Source organism: Eublepharis macularius, chromosome 10 (genome assembly GCF_028583425.1).
Source record: "Eublepharis macularius isolate TG4126 chromosome 10, MPM_Emac_v1.0, whole genome shotgun sequence".
In the NCBI taxonomy this organism is placed as follows: domain Eukaryota; kingdom Metazoa; phylum Chordata; class Lepidosauria; order Squamata; family Eublepharidae; genus Eublepharis; species Eublepharis macularius.
In genome coordinates, this window is record NC_072799.1 from 24,170,332 (window position 1) to 24,188,022 (window position 17,691).

The 17,691-nt window shown below is 42.6% G+C and overlaps 1 protein-coding gene across 3 annotated transcripts in view; it reads right to left on the reverse strand.

Annotated features, from left to right (window-relative positions):
• The window catches only part of UNC5C (unc-5 netrin receptor C), a 435,854-nt gene that overhangs the window by 36,212 nt on the left and 381,951 nt on the right, over positions 1-17,691 (reverse strand). For 2 of the 3 annotated variants that reach the window (XM_054990551.1, XM_054990552.1), the window contains 4 exons: positions 17,241-17,297; positions 13,757-13,948; positions 7,624-7,968; positions 4,017-4,104 (listed from right to left, as the gene is read on the reverse strand). In XM_054990551.1, the coding sequence (XP_054846526.1) occupies positions 4,017-4,104; positions 7,624-7,968; positions 13,757-13,948; positions 17,241-17,297 (682 nt within the window). The remainder of the gene's footprint in view (positions 1-4,016; positions 4,105-7,623; positions 7,969-13,756; positions 13,949-17,240; positions 17,298-17,691) is intronic. The other variant, XM_054990553.1, reaches the window with a different exon arrangement.

A 17,691-nucleotide genomic window follows, 5' to 3' on the forward strand; every position in this document is an offset into this window, starting at 1 on the left:
TGGCCACTGCCTGCCTCTGTATAGCAACCCTGCTCATCGTCCGAGTTCTCCCATCCAATTACTAACCAAAGCTGACCCTGCTTAGCTTCTGAGATCTGACGAGATCAGGCTCACCTGGGCTATCCAGGTCAGGGAAAGCTGCTTTACACCAAATCATTATGTAACTGCAAAGATGTAACCCTTGGCAATTGTTTATTAATTATTGGAATACTGAATTGCATAATTTTAACATGTTCTTAATTGTTTTCAATCGATAGATTGTCGTTGGCACATAGTTAAGAAAATATTTAATATTTGCACACCTGTTATCAGACTGCATTACGACAGAAGATAAAAACATGTTTATGTACAGTTGTAATTGTTTGTAAGAAATATTTAATTTTAAAATAAAAAGAGTCTTCTCTGAAAAATGACCACAATTACCGAGGCGTAAGAGGGTGCCTCACAGCCTTGATAATAGAGCCATCGTTGTCACTAACACGTCTTTTAGAAAACGCGAAAACAACCGTGTGCGACTCTCTGGGAACAACACTGGCATTTCATATGGGCCATTAGATTCCCATGTTGATGGCTAAAGGTAACACTTCCACTGACACCCCATGCTTTCAAATGGTTTAATGGGGATGAAATAAAAGAGAAACCTCACAGTGCTCTAACACCCATAACCTTCAGCTAGTGGAAAGAACAGCTTGACTGATCTGAAACATGAAGGCTGTCAAGAGTCTCACTGCTGGAGAAAGGCAAAAAACAAATCTAGGGAGATTAACTGAGAAAGAAAAGTTTTGAAGCATGCAGGTGGGAAAACAAGTGGGTCTGGAGTGTAGGTCTCTGAGGAATAACACATTTCTGCTTTTCGTCTGAGCTATTAACAATTGTCTTGTCATATTGTGAGGCTCAAGGGACTGGGGGGAAAGGGGTGCAAAGAGTTTACTTTGCTCACAAAGGTTGATGCACACCCATGACTTTGATGCCAAAACTTAGCTCTAGTTTTCCATTATAAAATCCATTTTGCAATTTAGTATTCAGATAATCACAGCTGACAGCAGTCTAATTGCTCTATAGATTGTTTTGTTATTGTTTTTGGAAAACAGCCTAAACTGAAGATTTCAGGATATTGGTTTGCCATGCTTTGAACTTTCAATGGTTGTTCAACAAATCACACATTAAGCCAATAAACACAAGTTACTGCTGGTTGGGTTCATTAGTTTTACTTTCCCAATGTAATTGTATAAGTGATATTGTAGTATATGATGACCCGCTTAGCATCATCTCTTAGGATATATTTTTATGTGACATGAGTATGAACGTGGTGTGCTTAAATATGGAACTGCCTCACTTTCAAAGAATAGAGGAGTGGGTGGTGGATCCATGTTAAAGTTACCTTGAAGCTAGACTACTGTAATGTTCTCTACATAGATCTCCCCTTAAAGTCAACTCAGAAACTCCAGATAGTACAGAATGCTGCGGCTCAGCTATTGTCAGGTATTAAGAGGAATCTACTTATCACTCCCACCTTGCAGGCTGGTGACTGATCCTTTTTGCACTGGGACTTTAAAGTGTTTCAGTATCTGTTCTGCTTCCCATGTTTGCAGGAGTTTCACACTTACAAGGTAGTCATGGGATGCAGTACCAATGTTTGTCCGCGGTATCCCCAATTTTTCCCTCTATGGACATACCACATTTTTATTTTGAAGCTGCTGCCGAATTGCATCTGGCTCGATTAATGTCACTGCGAACTCTATACTCCCCTTCTGCTTCTCTTCTCCCCCCACTCCTTTTCCTGGGAGCTGAATAGTCTGTGCAGAGTAAACCACTCCCACCCTCCTCAGCTCTCTGAACTCCCCTTTTCCCTTCCTCCCTTGAGGGTATGCACACACTCTCTCTTTTTTTCAAAGCCAGGAACTAATTGTCCTTACTGCACATTTCTCCTGGCTTTAAAAGCCAGGAAAGGGTTAAATGGCTGCTTTCCCCTCCCTCTTGGTATCTAATTCCTTCCCAAACAAGCACTTTGCACAGCTATTTGCAAATCAAAGTGGCAGGGAAGCTACCTTGAGGGTATGAGGAAGCAGCATTTTAACTCTTTCCTTGCTTGGATTTAAAAAAAAAATTAGAGCGGAAAAAGCACGAAAAGTACATGTTTTCCCCCAGAACTCCACCACCAATTGCCTTTCCAGTGGGCATGGGACAGCCCAATCAGCAAATACGGGGGGAGGGGTGTTCCAACACTGCAACATTACTACACCTGCTCAAAGTTTTTTTTTTAAAAAGTATGACATGAATTGCAAATCCCCAAAAGCCCGAAACAGCGCTGAGGCTTCAAAGCCCAAGATGCTAAATCAAAACTGCCTTGGACAGCGTGGAACATGGGGGTTACCATGCTGAAGCCCTTGCGATCGTGGCGAATGCTCATAAATGGCAGTTTAGACCGTAAGTGCAAAAATGGCCTTGGTCTTAAGTTATAGAACATTATGTCTTAGTGTAGGATGACCAGAAATCTAGGCAGTATTCTTTAGCTACAGTAAACTACATCACCTTTACTGAAAATGTAGAACTAATGAACCTAACTGGTAGCATCCTGGCACTGCAAACTAGCCTGGCTTCTACTGGATTTCTTAAGATTTAATTGACAGCTATAGAAGTCCACTGTGTGGCAGATAACCCCCTGGAGTACTGTCTTTAGGGTGGTTTATCATGGTTTATCTCTGGCTTGCAAATAGCCACTCACTGATGGCCTGCGGCTAATAAGAACTGCCTACAGGCAATCAGGGAGGGAAACTTTGTTAAATTGGAAGAAATTAGTTCATTCACTTACTTTAGACCATCATTGTGCCACTGTGCCCTTATGAGGAAAAGTTTATTTACCTCTAGTAGCACTGTGTACAGGCTGCTTTATGTGGCTGCTACCACGTGGTGAACTGGGATAAGTGTCATTTTGTAATGGATGGGTGAGTTTTTAGCAATGTTGGGGGGTGGGGGGGGGGTGGGTGAGGAGGCCATGGCCTGGAATAAAATACAAAGGCCAACATCACAGCAGAACAGGAAATACTTTTTCTGTAATTAGCCATTACCAAAATTCAGGGCATGAATAATGTACACAAAAACCAAATGGGAACTCTTAGCCTTTTGTAATTAAGTTTTCTAAATATATTAGTTTAGGGATGGATGACAGACCAGCAAAACCACAGAAGAGAGTTCAGTAATGTACTGCATAGCCTCCGTATATCTGTGGCTGAGTGTAGAAGGAATACTTTTAAACAACTGTTAATGAAAGCTGAAATAATCCAGACGCTGAATATTGCATCAAATATCAAATTCCTCATTTGCATGACGTACAGTGCAGTCCTAAGCAGAGTTACTCCAGTCCAAACCCATTGAAATCATTGAGCTTAGTTTCGAATAACTCTGCTTAGGATTTCGCTGGTAATGATGGAAAAATGAAAGGTGTGGACATCCAGGCATGTAGATGGGGCAGAGCCGGTAGCAAAGAATCTTCAATCATTCCAGCCATTACACGAAGCACCAAGAAGCATCTTTGGTGTGGACAGCAGTGTCTACGTTGTCCCCTGAAGTATATCCATGCTGATGCATCTGAATTGCCTTGTTCATACAGAATGCAGAAAATAAATTTCCTTGGCGCAGCTTTTGGGTGGGGGGAGACACACCATCCTACCGATCTGTCCCGTAGCATTGGAATTGTTATATTTTAATTTTTACATTCATCTTTGACATCAGTTAAACAGCAGAAGTCAACAGGGGGTTACAGCCTCAAAATCTAGCTCCTTATCGCAAAGTTGTACATCACCTAGGAAGGACCTGGGCTTAGATATTTCTCAGCTCTCTTTCTGGGTCTGCTTGCAATCCCCTTTATGTGGCCTCAGCAGCTTTTCAGCCCTGCGTCAATACATATATATATATATATATATATGCTGATCAGAATGTTGCATTAATAGACTTTGCCTCCTCCCTGCAATTAGTTGCTAAAGCAAATGCACCGTAAGCAAGAGACTCTCTTTTACCTCATGTTCTCCTTTCGGTGAACCGTCACGTACATTTCATAGACTCTCCCCTGGGGAACAGCCCCTGCTGGAATCAGCAAGCTTACTCCTGTGGAACAACAAAAAAGGAAGGGGGGAGAGAGATAAAAAGTAGTGAATATTAAGACAGAAAAAGAAAGGCAGCCTGACCTTTGGAGAATGAAGTCTGGGGAGATGCGACTCAGCATGCCGAAGTTCCATCCAACTCCTCTAACGAAAACAGAACATTTTACTGCCACCTGGGCACTTGTACCTGGTAGTTTATGACTTATATCTTCCACCCATTTTCTACATTAGGGGATCTGGAGAATGGGGTATCCTCCCCTCCCCTTTTGCTTTATTTAAAGAACAAGCAGATGGCTGCTCTGCTGCTCCTGTTGTAAAAATGAGGAGGAAAACCAACAGTTGCATTTACTATCTCAAACAGTAGTAATGAGATCATTTCCCTTGGCGATTCTTCTTTAATTAAAATTTTAAACCGAAAGCCAGCAGAACACTGTCCCAGGAAACAGCACAGCCCCTTTTTTGCTTAAGGATATTGGTTCCTCTGGTCATCGTCCTCATTTTCTGAAGCACTTCATTTCTTTAGAATTAATAACCGGGTTGGGAGGGAAAACAGGCTATTTGCAACCATTTGCATAGCCAAAGTTGTCTAGAATATGCTGCGAGCTGTATATGCATAGGTTGGTACTTGGTACGCTAAGTCAGGCATCCTATAAAATTGCATAGACAAGCTGATGCATGTACAGTTTGTACCTGTGTTGGATTGGATTGCATAATCTATGGAAGACGGGCTGGCAAGAAGTGTGGCCTGCTGCCACAATCAGGGCTATGTTAAGGTACTGGTGGGCCCTGGGCAAAACAGAATCTATTGGGTGCCTTGTTCGTCCTTTCTCAGGTAGAAGCAACTGGGGTCTTAGCCTATGTAAAAAAAATTTTCTCTGCTTCTTCACTTCAACATTAGAGCAACTTTAACAGAATTATGACTGACTAAAGAATAGTAATAAAAAACACTGTTGGGAAGACTGCAGGACATATACCAAACTTGTCTTTCTAGAAGTGCTGGAGGAAAAGCAAACTTTGAAAAAATGAGTAGACTTACTTAAGAAATAAATTTACTTCAAGTACCCACAGCCTCAGGCTGCTGGGCAGAGACTGTAATGGGATGAGGCATTACAAGGAGTTCTTTTGGCTCTACTTCCCCTTCCCCACTCTTCTAGGGATGCTAACATTGTCAGCTGGGCAGGGGTTAGTGCAGAATGCACATTTTCTCACAAAGTTCCTCAGTAGCTCTCCCATTTGTGTAGGAACTACACTACTACTGCCTGGAGATAAAAGAGCAGGACTTCCTTCAGCTCCATGTGTTCAGGCAGCCTGGTAGTGGTAGCCATCTTTAGACTGCTGCTTGGCCAGCCCTACAACAGCATACATTTTCTCCTCTGCTTAAAACTTTCACCAGGTACTCAACAAGTTGTCCTTGTACTGCTACAGAGTAAAGCAGATAAACATCACAGTACACAGCGAGTAGAGCTGGGAGCGGTTACGGTGCTGCTGTACAAGCAAGTATTATAGTTTTTAAAGTAAGCTTTGCCCCATTACCTTCCTTAATTATGGGCCTGATAGTATATTGGTGGGCCTTGAGTTACTGCCCATTTTGCCCACAAGATAAAAGGCCTCTCAGCAGAATCCTGATCCCCCCCCTGGTATGAGGGCACTGGGGCTCAGTGGTAGCGCATCTGCTTGGCATGCAGAAGGTTCACTTCCCAGCATCTCAACTTAAAGGATCCAGGTAGTTAGTGAAAAACCTCTACCAGAGATACCCTGGAGAGCCACTGCCAGTCTGAGTAGATAATACTGACCTTAATGGACTCAGTGGTCTGATACAGTGTAAGTTGCCTTATAGTGCACATTTGTGTACAAAAGAATTTAATTATGCATCATTTGCTGTGTGAAAAGTGCTTTTCTTGTTAGGGAAAAAATGAGAAAACTAAAGTCCTTGTTCCATGTTTGAATTGTGAACCTAATCACAATAGCCAAGTGGTCCTGACCTGTGGATACTTAAATCCAAAGATCAGAGCTATGAACAGACAAGAGAAATTTTCATACACACCTGAAAAATACTTAGGTTTGCAGAAGAACCTGAAATTTAAAAAACGGGTTTTTTAAAAAAAAATCCAAAATGATCAAAGGAACATCTGGAGGTTTGATCAGATGCTTTCAGCGGCTGTTGTTAGGTAACCATAACAGTTTATCTAGTATTCCAGGTTTGGTTTCTGTTAGGAAAAACAGGAAGTGGGGTTGGAGCCCTTTCCAAGGCTGTTTGGACCTTTGAGGGATGACTCATTGGAGCCAGGGCCAGCAGCAACCATTGGATGACTTGATACCACATGACTTGCATGACTCATCCAGGCCTGGCTGCTTAGTACTTTTCAACAGCAGCCCCCACAACAAGCCAATGTAGTGTAATAGTTGGAATTTCAGAGTAGGATCTATGAGATCCAGGTTTGAATCACCACTCTGCTGTGAAGCTCAGTGAGTGACTATGATCCAGTCACACACTCTCAGCCTAATCTATCTCTCAGGGTTATTGTGAGGATAATACAGAGGCAAGGAGAATGATGTATGCTGCTTTGAGTTTCCACTGTAGAGAAAGGCAGTATACAAATGAAGTAAATTAATAAATATAGATTTTAATGGGGGACAGATAAAAGTTAAGTTGTTTAATGGGTTTGAAGAAGAGAAGGATGTAGGGAAAGGTGAGCATGCGGAGGTTGCCAGGAGGAGGAAAAGAGGAAATTGTGTGGGGCAGAAGATAAAGGGTACCCCAGGTGAAATACTGCTCCTGCACCTCCTTGCAGGTCCCCCACCATGTAACTGGGCCCTGCTCAGCTGGCACCACAGGAAAAGGGGGAGAGGCCATAAGGGTGCCCGGGAAGGGAAAGAGGACATGCTGGAGAAAATGAGATGCCCTGCCCTCACAAGTCCTTGTGGGTCCCCCACTTGTACAATATAATCATAACTCCATAGCATCTTGTAGCCAAACCCCATCTACCCAGCATTCCATAATGTGTATGAGACATGCTTTGCACTGTACTCTATTCCAGAAACTGGAAGTAAAAAAACTCTCTAGCTTGTCAACATCTTCCTTCCATGCCATCTGAAGGAAATGGAAATTTAGAGCAACTTATTTGTTTCCTAATTAATTTGTTCTGATTATGTCTACTGGCAACAGTAAGGCACTTTGCCTGGAAGTTGGTTTTGTTTTTCGTTTGGCACTGCATGAAAGAAAAAGTCAAGGGTTCAGAATCCCACTTCACACAAGGACTTTGGAAGGCCTAATGTTTCTGAAAGCAATGGCTCAGAGCTTTGCAATTTTCTGCAAAAGAAGGCCAGGGCTTTGGGGAGAGAAGATGTTTAATAGCTAAATAAATCCAAATGGGAAAAGGCTACTATTTGGTTTAAACAGAGATGATAGAGATTTCCAATTGTGACCTTAATTTCTTTTCTCTTCTGCTGGAAAAAAATAGATGGTTGTACTTTGAAACACCATTACGTTTCTTTCAGGCAATTACTTGCTTTCATGATTTACCTGAATTGGGTACAATCAGATGACCCCCGAGAGAATTGAAGGTACCAAAAGCAGTACACGATGGGTCTGTCTGCCGAGCAAGGCTCTGGTTCTTCATATTTAATGCTTCGTTCTCTAGCAAGGATTGTGTGATCTGTGGGGAAAGTTTGGACGAAAAGTCGGACAGATCATCTTGCGGAGTCACTGCCCCCGAATTGTTGTACACCTTGATCTTCAAGTTAGGCAGTGGATCGAGAATGGGAGAGTTGGTCATAGGGATTTTGTCAGACACATCGTGCAAGGCATAGACGGGGCCCCTGTACATGGCAGCAGCAGATGTGAGGTCCGGAGGCACAGCCAGGAGGTCTGTGTTCAAAGAAAAAGACAAAATGTGAACAACATTATGCACAGCTCTACTCTCATTGATATAACTCCTTGGGGGTTAACTAAAAAAGGAGTTTTGCCTCTGAAACTTGAAGGTCAGGATGAGCCTCTGCAGGGAGAAGGGATCTTGTCTGAAAGGCACTGCTACTTTTCCAGTCCATCGGGAGGAAAAGGACACATGCTTCCAATACTTCTAGTTGAAAATGGATATTTTAGCAGCAATCCTACGCAAGGGTACTCAAAAGTAAGCCCTATTTTATTCAGTGAGGCTTAGTCCCAGGGAAGTACTCTTAATATTGCAGCCAATCTCTCTTTCATCAACTGGTAAAATGGGTGAACATGCTATTACAGTGAATAAGGGAATATTAGATTATGAAAATAATGGAGTGGCTTGAAACCTAACTTGAAACCCAATAATGAAATCCCAATTCACTCTAAAACACTGGTACCTTGGAAAACTCAAATTTGGAAATTTGAAATTCAGATTTCTTTTCTTTAGTTTGTCAAATATTCTTTGGCATGCTTAACTGTCTCATGATGAGGGTCAAGCTAAATGAGATCTCTGGCATGATGGGTTCATTCCAGTGGCCAGTGATGCAATTTCACCCAGGAGCTGTAGTGTTCAAAGACAGAGCCACGTGGGCTTGCTGGGGGATGGAAGTGATTCTCTCACAGCCCTTTGCTGCCCGCTTTGGTGGCTCCCTCTCCCTCTACACTTCAGCTGCTCGCTCGGCTCCCTCTCTCCCCCCCCTTCTGGCTGGCAGTGCAAGGGTGGCAGTATATCTGGGGCTCTGGGCCATTGTGCACCATCATTGCTTTCTTCCTGATTTCACTCCCTCTGGAAGTGTGTGGGAATGCAGCCATTGAGAGTATGGGGAGAAGGAGGGATGCAGGTAAGCAGCAGGAGCAAGGGAAGAGGTAAGGAATCAGCCAAGCAGCTGGCAGCAGCAAGATGGAGGGCTGCGAGGGAATCCCTCTCATCCCCCCAAGAGGCCTGTGTGGCTCTGTCTTTGGAAACTACAGTTCTCAGGTAAATTGCATCACTGGCCGCTCAAATAAACCCGTGCCTGGCATCTGGTTTAACTTGAACCTCGGCGACACTGGTATTGGATTCTGCTGCAGTTAAATGAATGCATTTCATTTAAAAGTCTCACTTTAACTGATATAATTCAAGACCAGACTGTAAATGTTTTTGATAGAGGACAAAGAATCACAAATCAACCATTGTTACACCTGGAGCCCAATCCTAAAACTCTGCAGCACAAACTTTATCTGGCACATTTCTTCCAAATGCTGACTCAAAATATCAATCTGTGTGTTCAAAAGCAAGAGAAAAAAGACAACAAAAGTTTGCAAAGAGCTATGAAAATCACACACTTTATCTTTCCTAGTCAAGGCTGAATTGTTGCCTGTGCTTATTCTTGAGTGCCTTCTGCGGCACTGATTTAAATGAATCCTTGGCAAGCAAACCACAACTCTGTTAATCTCCTACATTGGACAGAACTCTGGCTATGTTTACTTGACTTAATTTTAATATGCAAAGACAAAGAGTATTTATTTCCCCCCCTTAAACATAGTCTTAATGAGCATTTGGCATTCAACATTTCATCTTGGCCCCCATGCCTTCGTTTTGTGAGCAGAACCCCAATTATTTATGAGGAACATCCAGCCAGTTCATACAATCAGTAGAATCGAGTGGTCATTTCCCTCCCTGGAGTACTCCAGGCTGAAGGTGAGGAGATACATTTTTGAATTCTCTCTCTGGAGAAAAAAAAAATCTCTGCTTGTAGAAAACTATTAACAGAAGGAGAAAGAAATCAGGTTAGCTTTTTCTCTAATATTGTATTTTTCTATGCATGTGGAGGAGAGAATAAAGGGAAACAACTGAAATATGTCGTGTTCTCTCTCCTCCCCTGGGGAAGGCAGCCTGAAGTGGAACAGCTCAGGAAAATTCTGCCATAATTGAACAGGCTATTTAAATGTTAAATATTTTGAAGTCTATTTATTTCAAAGGCAAAAATGTACTTTTCATGTGCTTAAACATGTGCTCAAGTCTAGTACTGAAATTAAGGGGCTTTTAAAATGCTTAACTTTCAGTGCAGTCCTAGGTAGACTAAACCTATTTAAGTCAATGGGTTTAGAAGAGTCTTGAAGATTACACTGTCAGTCTGTATGGTGTCTCAAGACAGTGAAATAATTTTTTTATTTGCTATATAAACTTATTTTGCAATGCTGCTTGTGACATGACAAACCTTGTATCTCTTTTGAGTACTCCTTGCTGATCTCAAGCAAAGGACCATTTTAAATACAGTTAGTATTAAAAGCATTCAGAAAGCTTAATCTATGAGCCATCCATCCTTTAACCACTGTGGTCGATGGGATTTCTGCTCCGGGATTTGCAGCCTGGTCCCCAGCTTTCTTTCTGAGAAATATGCCCCATGCTAAACTAAATGGATCTTAATCGTATGTTAAATATGCACAGAATTGTAGGCTTATACTGAAGTTTCCTCTACCATAAACGGCAGAATCAGGCATGGATTTGCAAATAGCATCAAAACTTACAGGGCTGTAAAAATAAAAGCAGACTGCAAAGAGCTCCTAAAGGATCTCTCTGGAGTGAGTGATGAGTAAGGAAATGGCAGAGAGAGACTAGATGTGAGAAATTATGTACATTGAACAAAAAAATCCTTATGTCACATCAGCATTAAATTGTTTAAGACTTCTCCAAAGCATCCCAGGTTTTCTGTAGACACCTGCCAATGCTCTGCAAAATTAAGCAAGAAAATTCAAGAAACTATTAAGATAGGGAGTGAAAATAAAACAGAATGTTCGACATGCACCTTTGTCAAGAACACTGTATGACATTTTATTTGTCCTTTTGCAAAATATATACCATACACTAAAGATAGCTCATGGAAAAAGGCAACTAAAATGCCTGAGAAATGTATTATGGTTCTAAAGAAGAAAAAGAAGAGTTTAGAATGGTGGGGCTTTTTTAGTTGGGGGCATGAGATGATTAAGACGGCAAATGACTAAAATGATGAGCAGAAGGTTCACGGTATATGAAATAAAGTATTTATTTGACAATACATTAGCTATAGAATACTGTGACACTGTGATGGGCCTAGAATTGGTCACTTTGATAAAGAATTAGTCAAGTTCATGGTAACTGGAACCTGCATGCTAAGAGGCAGTGACCTATATGGATGACCTGCACATACATATTTTCTGATTTTAGTAAAATCCTTATTCGGACTCTTACAGCGCAATCCAATGCAGAGTTACTCCTGCTTACTTCAATGGGCTTAGACTGGAGTAACTACTTAGTACTGCACTGTTAAGTCTCATGTTGACTGTAACATTTTGCTAATCCTGTCTGTTTATCTTGCAGCTTAAAACTCATATCTCTGTTCTCAATTCTTCTGCTCACTAAATTTTCTTTTTTCACATTTTAATCATGTTAGACCTCTGTATGTTTCTCTTCACTGGATTCCTTTATTCTTCTAATGTTCAAGCTTTTTCATGGTCTTGCACCTTCTTATCTGTCCTGATTGCTTTCTCCTTTAGTGTCTCTGTACATCAAATACTAATCTTCTTACTAAACTTTCACTCCCTTGTGTTATTTCTTGTCTCTGTACTTTCTCTCTTTTCAATCCTTTATGCATTTTGCTCTTTCCTTTTAGATATTCAACTGGTTTCCACTTTGTCCCACTTTAAAGAAATTACTACAAAGTCTCTTCCCTCTCGTGTTCTTCATCTTGAACTTGAATTGTTTTTTTCTTCTTACTTAGATGTTAATCATTTTATGGTTCCTTTTTCACTCCCCCCTTATTTTATTGCACCAAGCTAGTACTAAGATTTCCCCATTTCCTCTTGGTTTCTTCCTCTTTTGCTTCATGCTGTTTCTTTGAAAAATATGAGTCTGTGATCATGGACTGTTTTGATTTTATTTGAGAAGAGAAGCTAGAGCAGCATTTTTAGATGCCAGGCAGTAGGGCTGTGCTATTCGGGTTTCGCTTCGGGTAAAGATACCTGAAGCAGATCCAATTCGGCAAGCTTCAGTATTCCTGAAGAGGGGCCAGCATGCTGGCCCAGCTTTGGAATACCGAAGCAAAGCTTTCCAAAGCATTCGGAAATGCTTTGGAAAGCTTCGGGGCTTTTTGAAAGGGCCCCGCCACTGCTTGCAAGCAGCGGCAGGGGGCTTTAAACATCAACCCCTCCACCTCCCCCCCACCTACCTTGTGGTGGCTCCGGGCTGGCTCCTCTGCCGTCACTGCACTGCCACCCGAGCCTGCGGGGTGGTGGGGAAGGCCGGAGCCGCCTCCTCTGGCCCTTCCTGCCCCTCAAATGGCTGCGGTTTGGCGGCAGCGCAGTGGCCATTTGAGGAGCAGGAAGGGCCGGAGGAGGCAGAGAAAGCCCTTCCTGCCCCTCAAATGGCCGGTGCGCCGTGGCCATTTGAGGGGCAGGAAGGGCCGGAGGAGGCAGCTCTGGCCTTCCCCACCACCCCGCAGGCTTGGGCGGCGGTGAGGCGGTGGCAGAGGAGCCAGCTGGCTCCAGGCCGCGCTGCCTTGTGCTGCCGCCACCGTCGCCCAGCTGATGATCCTCCCATCACCAGGTAAGTGGGTGGGGGTTGGAGGGGTCTCCCCAGGGTTGGGTGGGGGGTGGAGGGGGTCTCCCCAGGGGGGTGGGGGGTTGCCCCAGGGAGAGTGGGTGGTGGTGGTAGGGAGTCCCCCCCCCCGCTTCAGTATGCTCCGAATCTTCATAGAGCATAACGAAGCGATCCCGAACCCCAAATCCGAAGTGGCTTGCCACTTCAGATTTGGGGGTATTCCGAATCGGTTTCCACGGAATCTCCCCACCCATGCACAGCCCTACCAGGCAACCAACCTGCAAGGACTGGCAGGGAGCATCTTCCCATATCCCCCTCCCCCACTACATATTATTTCCCTCTGCTTGCAGCCCTCATAGCCTCTTCCCTTTTCCTGTTTCCTTATCTTCTTCCCACCTACCCACAAACCTATCTTCATCTGCCCCCCATCATCTTCAGCTTTCCTTCCTTCCCTCTCCTCAACAGTCTCTTTACAGGAAAAGTCTGGCTGAGCTGCATGGTAGCCACCTACACTGGGCTGGGCCTAGTTGGGCACAGTGGGCCTAGTTGCACAGTGGCCACTGTTGCCAGGACCGGTGCCAGGTGGCACCGGGCCAGGCTGCGCCCAGTTGCATGACAGACTTCTGCCTCCAGGCTGAGTGGTGTGGTTAGTGAGTATCTGGTGGTCACCGACAGGCCTGTCCCCAGCAAACCTTTCTCTATCAGGGAACATGACAGCGGAAGGGAAAAGAACCCTTTCAGGGTTGCTTTGGCCTCCAAGTCCACCCCTGCTTTCCAGCATGGCTTTGCTTTACAGAAACCAAGGCTGGGAAGGCTCAGCAATATTGTGGTTCTCTAACGACCTCCAAAATGGTAACTGAAAGCTCAGTGGGGATTTTTTTTTTAAAGCTAGAGACATTATTTCTATTATTTTAGGAAGTTTTAATCCCCCAAATTTGGGATTTCCTTCAGGTTTATAAAGAAATTTCCCCATCTGTCCCTAGTTTCATTTTACGGATCTTCTAATCCACATACCAAGGTACAGAAAAAATATGTACAGGTTTACTATCTATCAGAAATTAACCTATGGGGTAATAGGAAAGGCAGCTAAAAAGCTGAAATAATATTGGAGAGGGTTTTCTTCAGGGCTTGGTTAATGTGAAATTATGAGGGAAAACTAACCTTGCCTTGCAGCTTTGATGTTTACTGGCTGGAATCCACCATTTAGAGCTGAGGAGTCTATAATGTCTGACTCAAAGTCCCGGTGGTTCTTCCGATAGATGAACAACGCGACAATTACGGAAATAACGAGGCACACGATCACAGCAATCACGATCCCAACATAAAGAGCTACGTCATCTGAATCTGGAGCCGCTGGAAAAAGGGGATTGGGAAAGGGTGTGAAAGGATGAAATGTTAAATATGGTAAACAGTTGCAGGCATTTTCCTGAGCTTACGTCCATATTTCTGTCACAATATTAGTATCTCTTTTATAGGATTACTTTAAAATCCACCCCAAAAGCTCTTCCCCTTTCTACTTTTTAAAAAAGCAAACATTTTCATTTTCTCTGTCATTTTAAAAATTCTTTATCTATGTATTTATCTTTCTTTTACAGAGAGGCAGCGTAACAGCCTGTTTATAGCTGGATGATCAAGGAAAGTTTAGTTAAAGGAAGTATTCATTACAGCAGTTCATGGTAAAATGATCAATGCTAATTCTGCAGGACATCAGATCATAAAACACTCTTTCTTTTAACTTCTTTTCCCACCCTGTATGTTTTACTTGTCTAAAAAGCAAACAAATCTTAAACTAAGCAAACTGGGAATATCTGCATCTCCTGTTTGTATGTTAGTTGAGTTTGCCTTCTACTTCAGGGTAATATTTCAACTGATAAAATTACAGGATCTGAAAGAGGCTTAAGAGGATATAACTGTGTTCCAGATAATCACCGAAGTTTCTGTTTTGGAATTGACTGTGACTCCTTGTATGTAAGACTGTGAGTCCTGCATACACATACAGAGCTCCCCTGTTTATAACAGCTTGCACACTTATTTCAATCAATGAGAGAGTTCTGTGTATCATGAAGCAATGCACAGAACTGATCTCTCAACTGAACTGAAAAAGAAACTTTCTTTGCACAGGCATTTCTTGGACTGGACCTCAGGACTGCCACACTCTGATTAGATGCCCGATAGACAGGGTCATGCAACAAAGGGTCAAACTAGACAAGCCATGGTCAGATCTCCCATTTTTTAAAATTCCTGTCAGTTTCAAACATGGGGCAGGGTTAGGGATGCCAGGTTCCCCCTGGCAAAGAGATTTGTTGCCTCCAGCTTTTGTTGCCTCATCTCTTGTTGCCCACCATCACTCTAGTGACTGGTGTGAGAAAAAAAAAACTGCTGTCAATTCGATGGTGCTATGTCACTTCCAAGGAAAACCTGGAAGTGACATCACTGCTCTCAAGGAATACAGGAAGCTTTACTATTTTACTATAGCATTTCTGGCAATTCCTACATGAAGTGCCATTATTTGCCATTTTTTCTCCAGAAGTGATGTTATGTCATCCGCATGACATCACTTCTGCCCCCACACCCGGCCCCCCACTCCAAATTCCTGCTGGTTGCCAGTTCTAGGTGGGCAGTGGATTGTGACATTGGGCAGAGTGGGGAGGTAATCTCTTCTTTCTGCATCCTTTTCTCAATACAAGTCTTGATTAGAGATGGGCACGAACCAAAATACAAACCAAAGTTCATGACGAACTGGGCTGGTTCGTGGTTCGCGAACCAGCGGTTTGTCAGAGCCCATTTCTGATGAACTGCCATGAACTTTAGGCTGCTTCATTTGGTTCGTTTTTTGGTTCGTCACTGCAGACAGCCTGGTGCAGATCAATCAGTTTACTAAGCAACAGGGGATGGACTTCCTGCAGACCTTCTGCTGACCTGGAAGTGCCGATTTGCTGGCCTGGGTACAATGTTTTCATGAACCAAATGAACCAGTCCGTGAAACCGGGCAGGTTCGTGAAAGTTCGTGGTTCGTGAAATGCGACGAACCATGAACCACATGGTTCATTTTTTTCCGGTTCATGCCCATCTCTAGTCTTGATTTAAGTGTGATGATAGCAAGTCAGAAGAACATACCCATGTATGGGGCTTACTATGCACCAGCATCTCATTTAAGTGAGACTGTTACCTGTGCAAAGCAGCAATGCATCCATTGGGATGCCAGAGTTCTGTAGCCCAGGTACATGGGGTGCTAATGTGCTAAAGCTGAAGACACAGTTTCTTTTCATAGCAGCTCACTTTAAACAATAAGCTTGGTGCAACTCAAGTTGCATTGGCAATCTCTTCTTCCTTCCCTGAATCACATTTAACTGATGCTTAAATCAGCCATCTGGAGAGGAGTTCAAAGAACTTGCAGTTTGCCAGCCAGCAAGGGCTTCTAAACAGCTGTCCAGGGAAAGAAATAGGCTTAAGTAAGCCAGGCTGCTCTTGCTTCTTCACTGTGATGGACATGGAAGCTCATCTGTCTGAACAAGACAGACTGATAGGCAGACAAAAAAGACAAATATGCCGAACAAAAGGAAATGTCAACATGCCTTAAATAAAATAGTAGATTTAGTCATAAAAGGGCCATATTGACAAAGAAGAATAATATTTAGCATTTAACACTTAATACTTCATATTATATCATACTTCATATTATATCATCATGTCTGTAAGATATCCAGCCCCCTTCCCATTTTGTAGATAAGACTCAGTGGCTGAATTTATGGGTGAGATGAGGTTTTCCTGTCTGGTTCCATTGGCCATTATGCTACACTAGTTTTGAGAATCCAGTACAGACCAGAACATTACAACATTTCTAAGAGCACATCAGGTTTCGATATCACTCTCCTGAGGGAGCGAAGCCAATACGTGATAATTTTTTTGCTATCTGCTTGTAACATGTCTCCCGCACTAATCTCAGTTTAATACCTACTGCCACTCCTCCCCCAAGAGACATGACCAAAAGGCTTGAATACATGTAAGAAATGGGATACAGACTTGGGGAGTGTATGTGTGTGTGCATGGGAGGGGGAGAGGCACATTCGCACTGTCATTATTATGCAGAATTAGATAATGCACGCCTATCCACATTTCCTGTTCACTGTGTTGTTTCAGTGCACAGAGAATTTTTAAAAAATTATTTTCAGATTTTTTTAATCTCCTTTTTCCTGGTGCTCAGGTAAGAACTGAGAGATATTCAAAAGGAATAAGCCATCTCAGAGCTGATGAAACTTCCATTTTGAAAACACTGCTATTTTATTTTGACTGTCAGCGACCTTCTCAGACAATAGTTGAAGCCAAATTGGTAGAAAGCCACTCCACTATTTTCTTTCCCAGTATCAAAATCCAATGCTTGCAATCATTTTAACTGCTTCCCAATTAATTTCTTTTGCTGGTGATGGAATACAATTTCTCCTTTCCATTTCTTGCTTGCCTGGCCTTTCCCCCTTGCCTCCATTATTTGCACTGCTTTGCCTAGTATATCTACCTGCACTTTTCTTTAAAGCAAGAAAATAGAATTCTCTCTGGATTTAGCACTTCTTGCCCATGCGAATGAGTTGAAAGTAAATCTTGGAGCAGGAAATTAGTATCCAAGAATGTAATATCAAACAAGACTTACAAGAAAATCCATATTCATTCTGGGTTCTCTGTTCAGTTGAAATAGGGTAAATGAAACCTTTAAAAGAAAAAAAAAGATGGGAACAAAATCAAAATTAACAAAGGGAACTTTAAAACAACACACATACAAAACACATGAAGAATGGCTTAATTTTTTACCGAAAAAAGAAAAAGAAAGAAAGAAAGACAAAGGAAAGGAAACCCATGGTATTTCAAAATTTGGATTCAGCACACTCTTATAATTTTGCATCTTCTGACTGCTCAGGAGTCTCACTAAGAATTAATAAGTAGGCAGACTGAATTTTAGAGCCAAAAAAATCGGTCTCGAGTCACTAACTTTGGAGTGCTTAAAGTCTTTCTTTTATTGAGCATAAACTCTAATGGATCTAATTTATTTCAGACATCAAGGGTCATTAGCATATGGAAAGTCTTCTCCCCCCCAATCCTTGCCA